At 45.8% G+C, this 16,603-nt stretch overlaps 1 protein-coding gene across 1 annotated transcript in view; it reads left to right on the top strand.

Moving 5' to 3' along the window:
* Nucleotides 2,650-16,603, top strand: part of SEL1L3 (SEL1L family member 3) — a 109,978-nt gene continuing 96,024 nt past the window's right edge. Inside the window, exon 1 of the mRNA XM_018049349.1 lies at nt 2,650-2,841. Within this exon, the coding sequence (XP_017904838.1) occupies nt 2,677-2,841 (165 nt within the window). The 5' untranslated portion in view covers nt 2,650-2,676. The remainder of the gene's footprint in view (nt 2,842-16,603) is intronic.

Below are 16,603 nucleotides of genomic sequence, written 5' to 3'. Positions count from 1 at the left end.
ACATCAGGTTAACAAGAGCCCCGTTCCCTAGGGGGTGCCTCCACATTGGCGAGAGTTAGGTAAATTCAAACCCTTAAAGCTCACAAGACTTGAAAGCTTTCATTCCACATATCCTGATTACAAACAACCCAAGAATTCAGTTCCCCAAAGACCAGTCTAAACCATGTATAATGAAGGAGGAGGGAAAATCCAGAGGAAGGTCCTGGAAGACAGATGGGACCCCCAGAAACACTATGAGGTCCAGTTCTCTGGAACTGGAACAGATTGTCTTCCATAAGCATTAAAAAGTACCAACAAACCTATTTTCAGGGCAGTGGACACAGTGGGGGAAGGAGAGGGTGGGACGAACTGGAAAAAAACATCATGGAAACATACTCATTACCATATGTAAAACAGACAGCCAGTGGGAATTTGCTGTATGACACAGGGAGCTCAACCTAGTGCTCTGTGACAACCTAGAAGGGTGGAATGGGGTGGAAGATGGGAGGGAGGTCCAAGAGTGAGGGGATAAAGGTACACCTGTGGCTGACCCATGTTGATATATGACAGAAAACAACACAATACTGTAAAGCAATTATCCTCCAATTAAAAAAAAATCAAAAAAACTACAGTCTACTATACTGATAGAAAAAAATATGTATATAATCTAGGACAAAGCCACCAAATCTTTTATCCCTTTGGACACTTGATAGAATAAATGGTTTTCTACATCACACAGGAGAATTTTAAGAGCTTTGGGTCTGTGGAAGTGGGACAAGGTATAAAATAAAGAAATCCTCAAACGCTTTAATGTGGTTGCTTCTGGATGAAGGGGGAGCAGAGTGACCCTTTCCTATCAGCCAGTGGTTCTGGAAATGGGGTCTCGGAACTGGCAGCAGCATCACCTCCCAGCTTGGTAGCAAGCCCCACCCAGGACCAGCTGAACTCCAAATTCTAGCTGACTTGCCCAGCAATGTGGGTTTTAACAAACCCTCCTGGTGATAGCAGGCAGACTGAAGTTTGAGAACCAGTGACATAAGACTACTTTGCAGCAAGTGACTTGGGGCCAAGAGCCTGACCCAGGGCCACAGCCCTAGGTGACCTAAAAAAAGTAAGGAATGACTCAGCTGAGTTGCTGAGTGTGGACAGGGCTGCACAAGAGATGGCTGAGGGCATATCCAGGCACAGGGGATTCCAAAGCTGGTCTAACCCTACCCTGGGCATCCTCTCTTCACTACCAACTCTCTCCCGATGCCTGTCGGGACTTGACCTGCTATGGTGTCCTCTCAGGCTCCCAATCTATTATTAGTTCCAATCCGCTCAATCCACCAGTGCCAAAGGAAAGCTTTAGAGAACTTTCGAAGGCTGGTTAACTGTTTCACAGCAGCCGCGGGCCCAAGCAATTGTGTGAGCCGTTAGACACAGCCACACGCTTCCCAGAGCGCCAGGGCTGGCGCCAGCTGGGGACCCCTCACTCCAGCCTGGCCCCTTGGCCTCACGGCAGAACTCAGGACAGCGAGCAGCCATCCCAACCTGAGTCCCCAAGGCCGAGGTTGTGCTGGATTTTTTTTTTTAAGCTGTTTGTGCACTTCAAGAGCCTCGCCCCTTTCACTTGGGGCTTGAGCACAATTGCACTGGCCTAATTAACTCATTTTCTTTTCGGTCCAAAGTGGAAGCCGCGGCACAGGGATGCAAATCAAATACAAGCCCGCTTTGGGCGCCGATACTCTGGACAATTAAAACAAAGAGCTCGGCGGCGGCGGCGGCGGTGCCAGCCGGGCACAAAACGCTCGGGAAGCATCCAGAACGTGCCGCGAACCAGCTGGCAGGGTGGGGCACAACCCGGGCTGAAACTGTGCAGGCAGGGAGGCGGCCCCGCCCCTGCAGGTGGACAGGTGGAGGTTGGCAGGGGTCAAAATCCATCTTAAAGACTGGAAGCTGGGCCGCTGCGAGGCGCGACTCCAGGGGGCACACTCGCCCTGCGCCGGGAGGGAATGGCGCCCTCGCCAAAAAAGCCACCAAACAAAAACCCACTGCACAGGCGGGAACTGGGCTGCGCGACCCGCCGGAGGAGTGGGTGGGAGAGACGCGATGTGCAGGAGAGAGACAGAATGAGAAAAGGAAGGGGAGAGAGGAAGCGGATTGGGAGAGAAGGGAGAAAGTGGGGGGAAGAGGGGGGAGGTTAGGAAGAGAGAGAAAAGAGTGAGAGAATTGGGGAGAGGGAAAAATGGGAAAAGGAGGGAGGGGAGAGGGATCGCGGAGAGAAAGAGTGCGGAAGGCGGGCGGGGCGGGGGGGTGGTTGGGGAGGAGAGGAAAGAAAGGCAAAGCGGAGCGGGCTGGGAACTGGGGGCAGCGGCCAGGGGGCGGGGCTGGGGTCGGTCCCCACCTGCGTGGGCGCGGGCTGCCCCCTGGGGTGGATGCCCGGGGGCCGCAGGGAGCGGCCGGGAGGCGGGCTGGGCCGGGAGCGGAGGGGAGGGAGGGAACGTGGACTGAAAGGCGGGGAGGAGCCGGCGCTCGGCTGGGGCTGCGGGGGCGGCGACGGCGGGAGCGGCAGTGGAGGCGGCGGCGGGTCCGGCGGCAGGTGGCCCCGCGCGCGGCGGCCGCCCGGCCGGGGGCGGGCGGGAAGGTGGCGCCTCGGGCGGGGGCCGGTCCCTGCACCAGGTGACCTGTTCCGGCCCGGATCCGGGCGGCCTCGCCATGCAGCGGCGCGGCGCGGGGCTCGGGTGGCTACGGCAGCGGCAGCAGCAACCCCCGCCGCCCGCGGTCGGCCCCCGGGCCGCAGCTATGGCACCCCCGAGCGGCGGCGTCCCCCTGGGCCTCGGCGGGCGCCCTGCCTGCGCGCTGCTCCTGCTCTGCTACCTGGTGAGCGCCGGACCCTGCCCGGGTCCTCCCCTCCGCGCGGGGCCCCGGGGACGCGGGTGGGGGCGACCAGGGACCTCCGGCTCGCGGGCGGGTACGGCGCGGCTAGTTTTGTCTCTTCCTCGCCGCCGCACCTCGGGCGCTCCCGGCACCTGGGATGGGTACCCGGGGCGTGGAGAGGGGTGCGTGGACCGGACTTGCGGCGCTGCACTCTCGCCGGGATCCGTTCCTCTTCCTCTGAGACCCGCTCTAGACCCGAGTCAGGTTCCTCTGGAGCCCCGGTCCTGTTCCCCACTTCACCTGGGAGCCTCGCTCCCCGCGTTTCCTCCCTCCCTGCAGCGCACGGCTCTCCTGCCCTCTCCCCGCCAGTCCTGGGCTTCCCTGACAGTCTTCTCGCGGCTCCTTTCCTTCCCATACCCAACTTCGCCTCTTGCTTTCCGCCAAAGCCACCCGCCTCGACCCTCCTTTTAGTTTCCACCCGGCCTTCATGGCCCGAACCGTTTTGTGCGGACGCACCGGGCGAGGAGCCTAGTATTTCCAGCGCTCTTCAACTCCTCCATGGTCACTCCAGCCAAGTTGCGGATGCCGGAAAGAAATCTAGTTCTTTGTAACACGCTTACCGCCAGAGTGGAGACTTCAGCTGCTTCTTGAGCATTATTTCAGAGAACACACTCGGCTCATGCATGTTCCGTTTACAGTTTGCACACTTCTTGGCTTCTGCTTTAGCCATCAACTAAATGGCAGTAGCCTATTATTTAAAACCAACTCATTTTAAATACCAGAGTAATTTAGACCCTCAGAACAAGGTGGGGAAATATTCCTCAGTTCCTTCGGTAGCTTTCTTTCTTCTGTTTTGAATTCTCCTAAACTATAGTAAATTTGCCGGAGGGAACACCCTTTCTGTCCAGCCAGCCTACCTTATGTTCCAGGATCCTGCAGAAATCTTGGGTTATCTTGCCATATATTACTGTAAATAAATGAAATGGAAAATGCTGAATCATGAAACTGATGTAATAGGAAATTCACAGAATACTAAAAAGAAAAAAAAATGAGCAGTGTCATTGTCCAGAATTATTTTCATTTATGTGGCATTGTCATTATACGTAGACTTTTCTTTTTGGAGGATAAAACTGCTCAAGAACTGGCAGGAATTAGAATTTGATTCCAGAGAAACTTGCCATCCAGCCCAAGTTTCTTTTGATACTCTACTTCTTGGATGTTTCACTCCGTGAAGCAAGAGGATGTAAAAATGCACGTTGTAATTCTGCTTTAGTATCTACCTGTTGAGCAGCCCATGTTTTCCCTCATATTATAAAATAAGCCAGTACCAGGTTTTGTGGTTGGCTTTAGTTCATGTTTTTATAAGAAGTTGTCAGTTGACATGAATGATTTTTTTTCACCCAGGAGATATTATTATTTAATATTTATGCCACAGGGTTATAGCACACAGGCTCATAAATAAAACTGCCGTAACAAATGACAGGGTTTCAGTGTAAACAGATGATTCCTGTCCACAATGCACTGGTTACCCACAGAAGCAGAAATGATGTAGTAAAGCACTGTGTGAAACATTAATGCACAGGCGATCAGGAAAGTTCCACGTGGAAATCCCAAGACCTGGCAAGGAGAGACTGCTTCTTGACAGTTACAAGAAATTTAAAAAAAAAAAAAAAAACAAGAAGAATAAAAGCCTAAGTGGTCCACAGGAACAGAGGCAGATGATGGAGCAAGTGTAAAAGTTCTCTATGGACCAAGGGGGATTTGAGAGAACCGATCACAGAGAGGACAAAAATGATGTTATGGACAGACTATGGTGAGTTAGTGAAGTGGTAAGGTAGGGCTCCAAAAAGAAAGATTATAGAAAACACTGTAAGGTGGGAAATAACTAGAGCATGGACAAATGTCTTGGCAGACAAAGAAGGAATGAATTTTGGAATTATCTTGGAAAGGGAAATGTCAGTGCTCCCTGACTGTGTGCGCTTCCTTCAGATGAGCTTCGGATATGCTACTGTACAAGAAAAATGATTTGGATAAACAAGAAAGCCGTGTTGCAACTGAATGAGAAAGTTTTGCAAAACCCAGAGAAGCAAACGTGTGACTTGGAAGGTGGGCTTAACCTTTTGTTCTAAAGGTCTAGCCGTTGGCTAGAGATTTTGCTCTAGAGGTTTGTGCTACCAGAGAAACTGCTGAGAGGTAGCCTCTCTTGACATTGGAGAAATTCAATTGCAAATTGGGGAAAATGTAAAACAGCTGCATGAAAAACATGGAACAACTGAGAAAGTGCATAATTGTGTGCATCTTGTATATCTAGAGAAAGTGATTGGTCAGGACAGAGAGGTGGACAGGTGGAATGTAGAGAGCAGAAAAGCTAAGCAGAACCTCAGAAATATGGAGACACTGGAGGAAGAAAGCTATCCTGTAATTTGGAAACCTAAATAGTAATAGTAATACTACCACTACTAGTAGTTTGCATTGTGATAGGTTATTTATGTGCATTATCCAATATTAATCTTAACAATAACCTTGTGAGGTAGGAGCTAGTATGATCCCTGTTTAGATGAGTTAACTGAGGCTCAGAGAGATAATGTTAGTTGCCCTGGGACACACAGGTAGTCCAAGGTGGAAACCCAAGTCTGTCTCCTTCCAGAGCCCCAGTTCTAGCCATTGGCTTCTAGCTTATTGCCTTCTGGATTTTGCTGCTTGTAACCCATTCCCCTCATTCATAGATGTATGGCCCATTAGTAAAGTTCTCAAAATTAGCACCTACTGTGAAATGGGCCAGGATGTGAGGTCATGTCTAAAGTAGCTTAAAATATACAAAGCAGGAAGCCCAGCCACAGAGTAGAAGCAGAATGCTAAAGAGAAAAAAAAAAAAAAAGGTAAAGTCAGGAGATATTTGCCATCGCAGTGGAGAGGTAAAGATGGAGTCCTTGTACAGTCCAGAGGCAGCTGGCCGAGTTCAGCGCTTGAGTCTGTATGAACATGTGTCCATGAGTATAGCCAAGTGTGCCTTGGAATGTATTCCAAAGACAAACTGTCGGTGATCTGGGGACTGATTCCTCTCTTGTGTCATCCTTACCTACATGCTTGTTTACAAGGGCTGAAGGTTCAGAGTGGCTTTCTAAACAAATGCCTTTAAGCTCCCGCCCTCATGGGGGACATGCTTCCTGGAGCCAGGGTCCTGAGGTGATGGGCACATTCCTCTTCCACTAGCTGGGACAGAATAACCTTCAGGAGCAGCCCAAGAACAGTACTGTGACTGTAGCTAGGATACTGCCAAAGCATGAATAATTGTGACGAGGCCTGAAAGATAAGTCACGGAACGATGCCAGGCAGATTTCTGAAAAGATGATCCCTGGTTCCAGCAGCTGCCAAAAAAATTCTGAGGTCGCCAAAGGTCAAGATGCAGAGAGCCTCCTCAGAGAGGCTGAGGCCCTTGAAAACAAAAAGGAATGGAAACCGCTTCCACTGGGGTCACGGGTGCTGCCTGGTGTGGTCCGTGGAATTCTTGCTCAGCCTCACAGACCCCCTTGCCAGTCTCGGTTATCGTTAACTCTTACCTTCCTCCAGACGTGACTAGAATGACCTGAGGCTGCCCAGCCTCATCTGTGGCAATGGCACTTGTAGAAGGCAGTTCTGTCTGATCCGAACTCTAGTCTCGAATGTATAATTGTTTTTCTTAAATGGGAAAACAGATCTCACGGCGGCTGGTATTGGTGTCATCTGTAGAGCTGAAATATTCCAAGTGGACATTTGCACTTGTGAGACAACCAGAGGACAAAGAAACAAAAGTGCATTAGCGTCACAGATGTATGTGGGGCTCATTAGCAGACAGTGACTGTGACAGTCTGGTACAGAATTCTGACCGTCAGTTATCCCTTTAGAAGTATTCATTAATTCCTTGCTTTGTGTAACACAGGACCTAGGAAGTTCAAAACAAGGTATAGAGGCCCTCAATTATCCAGTTTGTGCAAGTAATTATGCATGTCTGAAATGCACAGACCATCCTCAAACTTCACATCAGCCAATAGCTTCTGCATGCCTCCCAACCACAGCCCCTAAAAGCTCCCAAATGGTGGTGTTTGCCTCCTGCTTTCTCTTCCTTCTGGTTGTCTGTTGGCAACAGTGTAGGAGCCACTAGTTGGCTGAACGAAGCAGCTGGAGGGAAGGTAGAAGAGAAGGTGTAAAAAACCCGGGCAGTTTATGGAGAAGATGAATAGAGTGGAGTAGACCATAAATAGCCTGAAGCAAACTCAGTTACCCTGTTTATTGCTCATCCCATTCCCTGGGGAAAAGGACTGAGGGGCAGGAGGGCAAGCAGGATGTGAGGAACTGCTGAGGAGGTTCTGCTTTGGCGGCTTAGTATTGGTTTCCTAGCTTCACCCGAAGAAGGGCTGACCCGGACTGGGGAGTCAGCTCAGTGCAGCGTGTGTGTTTGTGAGTAAGATAATGTCTCCCCTCCCCAGACGTAATGCATGCATGGTGATCTGATGGCATTTTAACCTCTCATCCCCCACTTTTAAGATGAGAGTGAGCCAAGTCCTGAGACTATCCCACCTGTAACCAGAAGGTGGTGAGAGGCATAGACGTAAGTGAGTGCATTTAGGCATCGTTTTGGGTGTTTCTGTGAGTCAGGAGCATACCATCACAGGCTTTGGAGTCAGCAGCTATGGATTTGAATTTTGGTTCTGCTCTTTAGTAGCTGGTTGCTCTTGGGCGAGTTATTTACCCTATCTGAATCCATTCTATTTCTTCTTCTCTTAACTGCAATGCTGTGTCCCTCATGGAGCTGCTGTGAGGTTAAAGGGGAGACCTTCTGTGCAACTTAGTGTGAGAGGATGAGGTTAGAAATGAATGAGAAGACTTAACTGCATTTGTCCCAGTGCCCAGCACATAGTAGGTACTCAGTGAAATGAAACTGAACCAACTTTGTTTACCCTCCTGTAATGTGTGTTAGAAAGAAATAGCATATCAAACAATATTAAATAGGAGAGAGGAGTATTGGGTCAGCAAGGAGTATTGATCATTATTGTGATGGCGTTTCTCTAGCCAGCTCTCAATTTGGGGAAGGCACTTGGGTCAGCCGGGAAACGTTTCCCCAGGCTTGTCTTAACCTTGAAGTCCGTGTTGACATCATTGTTCATTCTGCTTAATGGCATGCTTTGTTGACATAAACAGAATTTTTGCTTATTTCTAGTTGGCAGAAGTCATAAACAAGGGACTTCTAAGTCAATGCAGTTGCCCTTTTGACCTCTGGAAAGTTTGATCCAGCCAGTTTGGAGAGAGGGTGCTCAAGAGCCAAGGTTTTCCTAGGAGCCCGTGGGGTAGAATAAACAGGGATGAGAAAAACAGTCAAGTGTTGTTTACAATCAGATACATTCATGTGCATGTGTAAGTGTAAATGAATTTTCCTCAGCGAGGTGTAAAGTGACGAGAGTTAAGATTTTCTAATCTCTCGGCCCCTTCCTTAGCTAATAAGTGGATCGTATAGAGAGAAGAACCAAGTTTTCTCAGCTCTTTGGAACAAGCGAAGGTTATTTGAATAGTTTCCTCTTATTGATTTTTAAAGGAATGAGATGCACTCATCCTAAAAAGAGTTTAGGTGGCTTTGATAGATTTTTTTTTTGTTCATCCAAAAGATATATCAGTTCATCTGTTTCTTGATTCTCAGGCTGAATGAAATGCAGTTAGATTTCCAATTTGGGGTCTATTATTAGGAACATACATAAATGACCCATTTCTTTCTTTCTTTTTTAAAAATTACAAAACACACATAATTAGACAAAGACAAAGGAAATCTGTTTTGTGACTCTGTGGACTGTTGTCAAGTTTGACTTTGATTAGGGCTTCCTTCTGGTATAAACAGATGTTGCAGGACTTCAGCCCAGCTCCATTGTGTGCGGGTGGAGCATGGATGTGGCTGCCTAAATGATCATTTGAGGGGCACAGCAATGTCCTTTACACCCCAACTATGTTGCTTATGAGCTGCAGGGCATTTGGCCTTGTTTTTAAGGCATGATCTCCCCGAAGCTGGCATAGAAATACAGATATATGACGTTACTGCAGTATTTTTTTCATTATCCCAGTAACATGGATGAACTTGCCAGATGAGAAGGAGTCCAACAGAGGCTAGAGGGACAGGAAATCTAAAATTTTTTAATTTGTATTTTTGGTATGTAGAAATGGAAAAGTTCTAGACTGTAGGGCAGTTGTCTGAAAGATATGGGAGAAGTCCACCTCAAAGGAACATGATGAGTGCTGGAGTACCACCTTCTCTGACCTCACTCACAGTCCCCCAGGTCAGCTCTAACACCCAGGGGCCGGGTGAGATGCCAGAGGTTAAGGGCTCTTTGGAAGGAGATTAATGAGGCTGGATGGAAAACATGGAAGGAAGTGCCAATCCACCTCCATGACCGTGGATGTCAGGAAAGGGTGGTGGGAACTCAAGATTGGATCTATTATATGCAGGTGCCCCTGGGACTGTGGGGCAGTTGATCCGAGTTGGACCATTGAGGCTTCTGGCAAAAATGCCCATGTCTGGTACTTTATTTCAGCAAGAAACACTTAGCCAAACTCTGTATGTGCCGAGCTCTGTCTTAGAAGCCGGAGACATAACAATGAATAAGACATGGACTCTGACTTTATAATATCTAAAGAAAGGAACATTTGGGGTACTTTTTAGCTTATGTTAATGCAACCTGGCATGTGAAAATACCTATGAAGGTTGGACACGTGTCATGCCTGTAGCTGAAACTCTTCAAGTTAATTGCCTTATTCTCCTGGCAGAAAATAGCTCATAACCACACACATGACTTGAGCCAGGAAATCAGCTTCAGCTTAATCAATATTTAGAGTGTGATGTGTCACTAATCGGTGTTGGTTTTGTACATAACAGAGGTAGCCACGGCTCACGGTGTAGCAGCTGCACACTGGGTCTGCTCCAACTCACAAGATGCCAGCTACCTACATCACATAGGTGCCCACAAGACTGAAGATTGTAACACTTTCTTGGGGGATTTAAACCATGGTCTTCAAACCACTTATAGTGATTCTGAGGCCCTCTTTGGGGCCAGCACATCCCATCATATTAAGAATATTGCCCTATCCCTGACGTTGCTCTTCTCTTGTTCCCCAGATGACACTCATACTTCTCAAATCTTCTGTGTCAGTCCATGAAATTCTGTCTTTTCTCAGCCTAGCTCCAACTTCTTGTCTTAGATTTTTAGTGAAAGAAACATTAGCGAGATGTCAACATGCCCACAAGAGACCCTTGGCAAAATAACAAATCAAACCTCATCAATCACACATATAGGAAATGATGCCTGATTGGGTAATTCATCTCATCTCTCCTATGTGATTATTCCTTTACAAAGTGTATCTCTGTCTTCTTTAAAACTCTGACACTTTAAGTGGTCTTTGTTGATTCTTGTATGATCTTGTCATCTTTCCAAATGGCTGTAATTCAAAATAATGACATGAGAACACATTTTCATAAAAATGAAAAAATAATATCTAATGATACAAAAACTCTATCTAGAGTAAAGGCTTGACAATCTACAACAGTGATCTGCAAGCTATGGCCCCTGGGCCCATCTGGCCTGCTGCCTTTTTCTGTAAACAAGATTGCAGTGGGCAACAGCCATGCTCACTGGCGTGTGTGTTGTCAATGGCTGCTTTCTTGATACCGCACTAGGTGAACGTTGAGTGGCAGAGAAACCCTAAATAATTACCATGTGGTCCTTTTCTACAGGAAATGTCTCTGACTTCAAATCTAGAGTAGTACTACTGGGTAGAAATATCACGTGAGCCACAAATCCGAGCCATATAATCACATTTTAGTAATGTATTTTATTTGACTCACTTATTACAACATGAAATCAGTATAAAAATTATTAATGCGATGTTTTTCATCCTTTTCTGTCTTCAGTCTTTGAAATCCATTGTATCTTTTACACTTATAGCACATCTCAGTTTGAGTGCTTAGTATGACTTGTGGCTACTATACCAGATAGCACACATCCAGAACCTGTCAACCTGGAATATACTTTTACTTCACTTGAGACTCTGAAGCCAGTGAGAATAAAATGATCTTCAAATGAGTATATGGAGGTTTCCTTAAAAACAGAATTTCAAGGGAAGGTCTTTGAGAGAATACCCCATACCTTCTTCATTCTCTTCTGTCACCACCCATCGCCACAATGAGGAGCCTGGGGTGTGGAAAGTTGTGTGTTACCAAGGAAAAGTGAAACTATATTTAACCCAATACTGCACTTACTAACACAGAAAAGTGGGCTGGGGGATTTTTAGCAATGAAATGTAAACTAATGAACATTATTATTAACTGCACTTTCCAAATGAAATGTAAGGAAATCAGACAGCTCTGTTTAAAAGAGGTTTTTACTGGAGTTCCTAGCATCAGCAATAAAAGTGCGATTTAAAGAGTCTACCATATGACCCAGCCATCCCACTACTGGGCATGTACCCTGAGAATACTGCAATCGAAAGAGATGCATGTGGCCCAGTGTTTGCTGCAGCACTTTTTACAATAACTAGGGCATGGAAGTAGCCTAAATGTCCATCAACAGATAAATGGATATGGAAATCGTGGTACATACGTGCAATGGAATGTTACTCAGCTTTAAAAAAGAATGCATTGGAGTCAGTCCTAATGAGGTGAATGAACCTAGAGCCTATTGTACAGCGTGATGTAAGTCAGAAAGGGAAAGACAAATATTGTATATTAATGCATGTGTATGGAGTCTATAAAGATAGTACTGATGAACCCATTTGCCAGGCAGCAGTGGAGATGCAAGCATAGAGAGCAGACTTGCGGACACAGTGTAGGAGGGAGAGGATGGGATGAATTGAGAGAGCAGCATGGAGACATGCTCATTACCATATGTAAAATAGACAGCCAATGGGAATTTGCTGTGTGACACAGGGAGGTCAACCTAGTGCTCTGTGACAACCTAGAGGAGTGGGATTGGGTGGGAGATGGGAGGGAGGTTCACGAGGGAGGGGCTATATGTATACCTGGGGCTGACTCATATTGATGTATGGTAGAAACCAGCCCAATATTGTAAAGCAATACCTTCCAATAAAATTTTTTTTTAAAGTGATTAAAAAAAAAATTGAAGTGGAGAACAGGGCTTGGGTTAAGTGTTGAAGTATGCGTAAAAAGAATGAGGAAGAAGTTTTAGGTCATTCTCCGAGAAGGGACACAATTATATTTAACAAGCCATAGCATATCCTGGACTCTGCTCCCTATTAAATATCATTAAATAAGGAAATGTCTCCTTCCAGGGAGCTGAGGAAGGGAAGCCCCAGGGATTGGGGGAGTGGGCATTTGGACTGGGGAGTGTTATTCACCCATGCTCACCCCTCTGGTCCAGCTTCCATTAGCACCGGCCGCCTCTGGCTTCAGCTAAACTCTACTGTGGGCTCAACAGCTCGATTCAGATCTTAACGGGGGCCACAGCTTGGCACCTCTGGCCAAGTGAATAAACCCTCACTTGTTTAAATGCTGGCCATATCTCCCTTCATACAAAAGCAGAATTCAGCCTGGAGTTCTCAGGGAGCAGTGAAATGGCAAATCTCTGGTCTCGTGGTGTGTGCTGTCCAGTGGAGAGCCTCGGGGTGGGTGTGAAGAGAAGGAGCCGCTGAGAGTCTGAGCTGACTCGGCTAAGCCTCCAGTTGTGGGATGTTGGAGAACGTCCCTTCCGGCTTGCCGTTTCCTTGGCTTGAAAAATGGGGTGAGCTGATTTATCGCCAAGGATTCATCTGCTCTAATATTCTCTACTTATGAGATGATTTTAATTTTTACTCCCCCTCTTGTAATTTGGAGGTCTACATGATAACGTAAAACAGTTAAACTTCTCCTTGCGGGGGCGGGCAGTTTGGACTGTACCCACTTCTTGAGGTGTTTCTTCCTACAGGTTTCCCATGACTGATCAAAAGTTGTGGCTGGCTCTTCTAACATTCCTCTGCCTTTTGAAGAAGCTGCATTTTCCACTTTCATCTTTTAGAATGGTTGTTTTTCTCCCCCACCCCTAAACCCCGACTTTTAGGGGATAAATATTCATGTGACACAAAATTTGAAAGTAAAGACCAAGCGTGCAGGTCTCACTCTTCCCCTCTCTCCTGGTCACCTGGTCCTTCTCCATGTGAGCAGCAGGTGCCATGTGTGCTGAAACAGAAGTGTATATATTTTTCCCTTTTTTAAAAAAGCTGCACTTCTGAATTTGCTTAAAAACAAACAAACAAACAACTAGAGATCGTCCCATTATCTGCAGGAAATCTTCCTGATTTGAATAGCTGTGTAGTACTCCAGGAGCAGATGTACTGTCATTTACAAAACCAACTTTCTCTTGGTGGACGTTTAGGTTTTCCATCTTTTGCAGTTACAAATAGTGCGATAGTGGAAAGTCATACATAGATCAATTTGCACAAATTTGACTCTGTATATTTGTAGAAGCAAATCCTAGAAGAATTTGGGGGCCAGAGGGTAGGGGCATTTACACCTTTGATAGTGCCTGATTTCCATCCATGGAGGTGACAGCAATATGTAAGGCCAGGCGTCCCCACTTCGACCAGTGCAATGTACTATTGGGCTTTTTCATCTCTGTGAACCTAGGTTCAAAATGGCATTTCAGTGTAGTATTTCTTTAATTTTTAAAAAATTATTTATTTTTTAATTGAGGGATAATTGCTTTACAGAATTTTGTTGATTTCTGTCAAATATCAACATGAATTAAGCATAGGTATACATACGTATATTCCTTCTGAACCACCCTCCCATGTCCCTCCCCATCCCACCCCTCTAGGTTGTTACAGAGCCCCTGTTTGGGTTCCCTGAGTCATATAGCAAACTCCCATTGGCTATCTATTTTACATATAGTAATGTTAGTTTCCATGTTACTCTCTCCATACATCTCACCCTCTCCTCATGCCCCTGTGTCCGTAAGTCTGTTCTCTATGTCTGTTTCTCCATTGTCAGCGTAGTTTTAATTTCCCTTTTTCTTGCTATAAGTGAGAATTTTGAGTAATATCGTTTGCTCATTTTTCTTGATTGCTAGCCTTGTTTCTACACGACTGTCAGTGCTCTAAAATAGAAACACTACCCCCTTTTTTATTTGCACACATTTGCGTATGAATATTCACTTATTCACAGATCCACAGAGATCAAAAAGCCCAATAGTACATTGTACTGGTCGAAGTGGGGATGCCTGCCCTTATGTATTGCTGTGGGCTTGATCTCCACGGACGGAAATCAGGCGCTATCAGAAGCGTAAATGCCCCTACGCTCTGACCCCCAAATTCTTCTAGGATTTGCTTCTACAAATACACATACTCAAACCTTTATTGATTCTTTACTGTCAGTAGACTGCAAGTCCGTCTTCCTCGGGCTGAAATGTGGTGTTCTCCAGAGCTGGGGTTCTGCTTTTCTTTTCATCCTCCTATTCCCATGTCCTTTTGTGTGTTTACCCTGTTCTGTTCTCTGGCCAAATCCAGCTGCTTGCTGGACCTTCAGACAGCCATGTTTCTGCCTTCATGCCTCTACTTAAGCTGTTCACAACACTCGTAGTGTTCTCTCTCTGCCTTCCTACCTAAAGAACTCTTCAAAGCTCTGTTGAAATGCCATTTCCTCCACAAAATCTGTCCCAGAGCCCCCAGTCAAAATGACTCGCGTTTGCTGTATTCCCTTAGGATTTTGCTTTCAGTTTGCCTGGCGCACTGCCCATGTTCTGTCCCATGTCCCTACTATTTGCAAATGTGATTCCCTGATCCCAGACTCTGGGTGCTGTCCACCTTTGCCCCTCTTACAGAACTGAAGAAAGGGCTCCCTATTTCTTCCTTCTCTGGAGAAGACTACAGTGACCCTTTTCTTTAAAACTGTGGTGAGAATATTCATAACAAAACATTTACTGTTTTAGCCATTTAAAAATTTACAGTTCAGTGCCAGTAAGTATATCCACACTGTTGTGTGGCCATCACCACCATCCATCTCCAGAACTCTTCTCAGCTTGCAGAACTGAGAGTCTGTGCCCATTAAAGCACACTTCCCCATTTCCCCTCCCTGTTGATGCTCGTAAACAACAATCTACTTTCTATCTGTGTGAATCTCACTTCTCTTGGTAACTCATGTAAGTGGAATCAAGCAGTATTCATTCTTTGGTGACTGGCTTATTTCATTTAGCATAATGTCCTCATCGTTTATCTATATTGTCGTGTGTGTCTTAATTCCCTTCCTTTTTAAGGCTGAATAATGTTCCATTATATGTCTGTACCACATTTTGTTTATCTGTCTATCCATCAGTGAACATTTGGATTGTTTCTACCTTTTGAAAATGTTAGTTGCTCAGTCGAGTTCAACTCTTTGTGATCCCATGGACCATAGCCCGCCAGGCTCCTCTGTCCGTGGGATTTCCCTTGCAAGAATACTGGAGTGAGTTGCCATTTCCTTCTCCAGGGGATCTTCTCAACCCAAGGACCAAACCTGAGTCTCCTGCATTGCAGGCAGATTCTTTACTGTCTGAACCCCCAGGGAAGCTCAGAATACCTACCTTTTTGGTGTTATGAATGATGCTGCTGTGAAGCTGCTTGTAAGTCTATGAACATATCTTTTCCAGTCCCTGCTTTCAACTCAGGTATAGACACAGAAGTGGCATTGTTCAATTATATGGTAATTCTGTACTTAATTCTTTTAGGGACTGCAGTACTGTTTTCCACAGTGGCTGTACCATTTTACATTCCTGCCAGTAATGCACAAGCATTTTGATTTCTCTACATGCTCTCCAAAATTTGGTCCTTTCTTTCTTTCTTTTTTTTTAATAGTAACCATTCCAGTGGGAGTAAAGGGGTCCACAGTAACCTTTTTGCTATTGTGTTTTGGACTGGGAGCTGACTGTGGCTCAGATCATGAACTCCTTATTGCAAAATTCAGACTTAAATTGAAGAAAGTAGGAAAAACCATTCAGGTATCAAATCGTGAGCGATTATACAGTGGAAGTGACAAATAGATTCAAGGGATTAGATCTGATAGAGTGCCTGAAGAACTATGGACGAAGGTTTGTGACATTATACAGGAGGCAGGGATCAAGACCATTCCCAAGAAAAAGAAATGCAAAAAGGCAAAACGGTTGTCTGAGGAGGAGTTACAAATAGCTGAGAAAAGAAGGGACACTAAAGGCAAAGGAGGAAAGGAAAGATATACCCATGTGAATGCAGAGTTCCAAAGGAACTAAGGAGAGATAAGAAATCCTTCGTCAGTGATCAACACCAAGAAATAGAGGAAAACAATAGAATGGGAAAGACTAGAGATCTCTTCAAGAAAATTAGAGATACCAAGGGAACATACATGCAAAGATGGGCACAATAAAGGACAGAAATGATATAGACCTAACAGAAGCAGAAGATATTAAAAGCAATAACACACAAAAGAACTATACAAAAAAGATACCTTCATGACCCAGATAACCATGATGGTGTGATCACTCACCTAGAGCCAGACATCCTGGAATGCGAAGTCAAGTGGGCCTTAGGAAGCATCACTATGAACAAAGCTAGTGGAGGTGGTGGAATCCCAGTGGAGCTGTTTCAAATCCTAAAAGATGATGCTGTGAAAGTGCTACACTCAGTATGCCATCACATTTGGAAAACTCAGCAGTGGCCACAGGACTGGTAAAGGTCAGTTTTCATTCCAATCCCAAAGAAAGGCAATGCCAAAGAATGCTCAAACTACTGCATAATTACACTCATCTCACAT

Source organism: Capra hircus, chromosome 6, assembly GCF_001704415.2.
Source record: "Capra hircus breed San Clemente chromosome 6, ASM170441v1, whole genome shotgun sequence".
Classification (NCBI taxonomy): domain Eukaryota; kingdom Metazoa; phylum Chordata; class Mammalia; order Artiodactyla; family Bovidae; genus Capra; species Capra hircus.
Note: the sequence above shows the minus strand (reverse complement) of the source record. Positions and strands in the feature narration are given on the sequence as shown.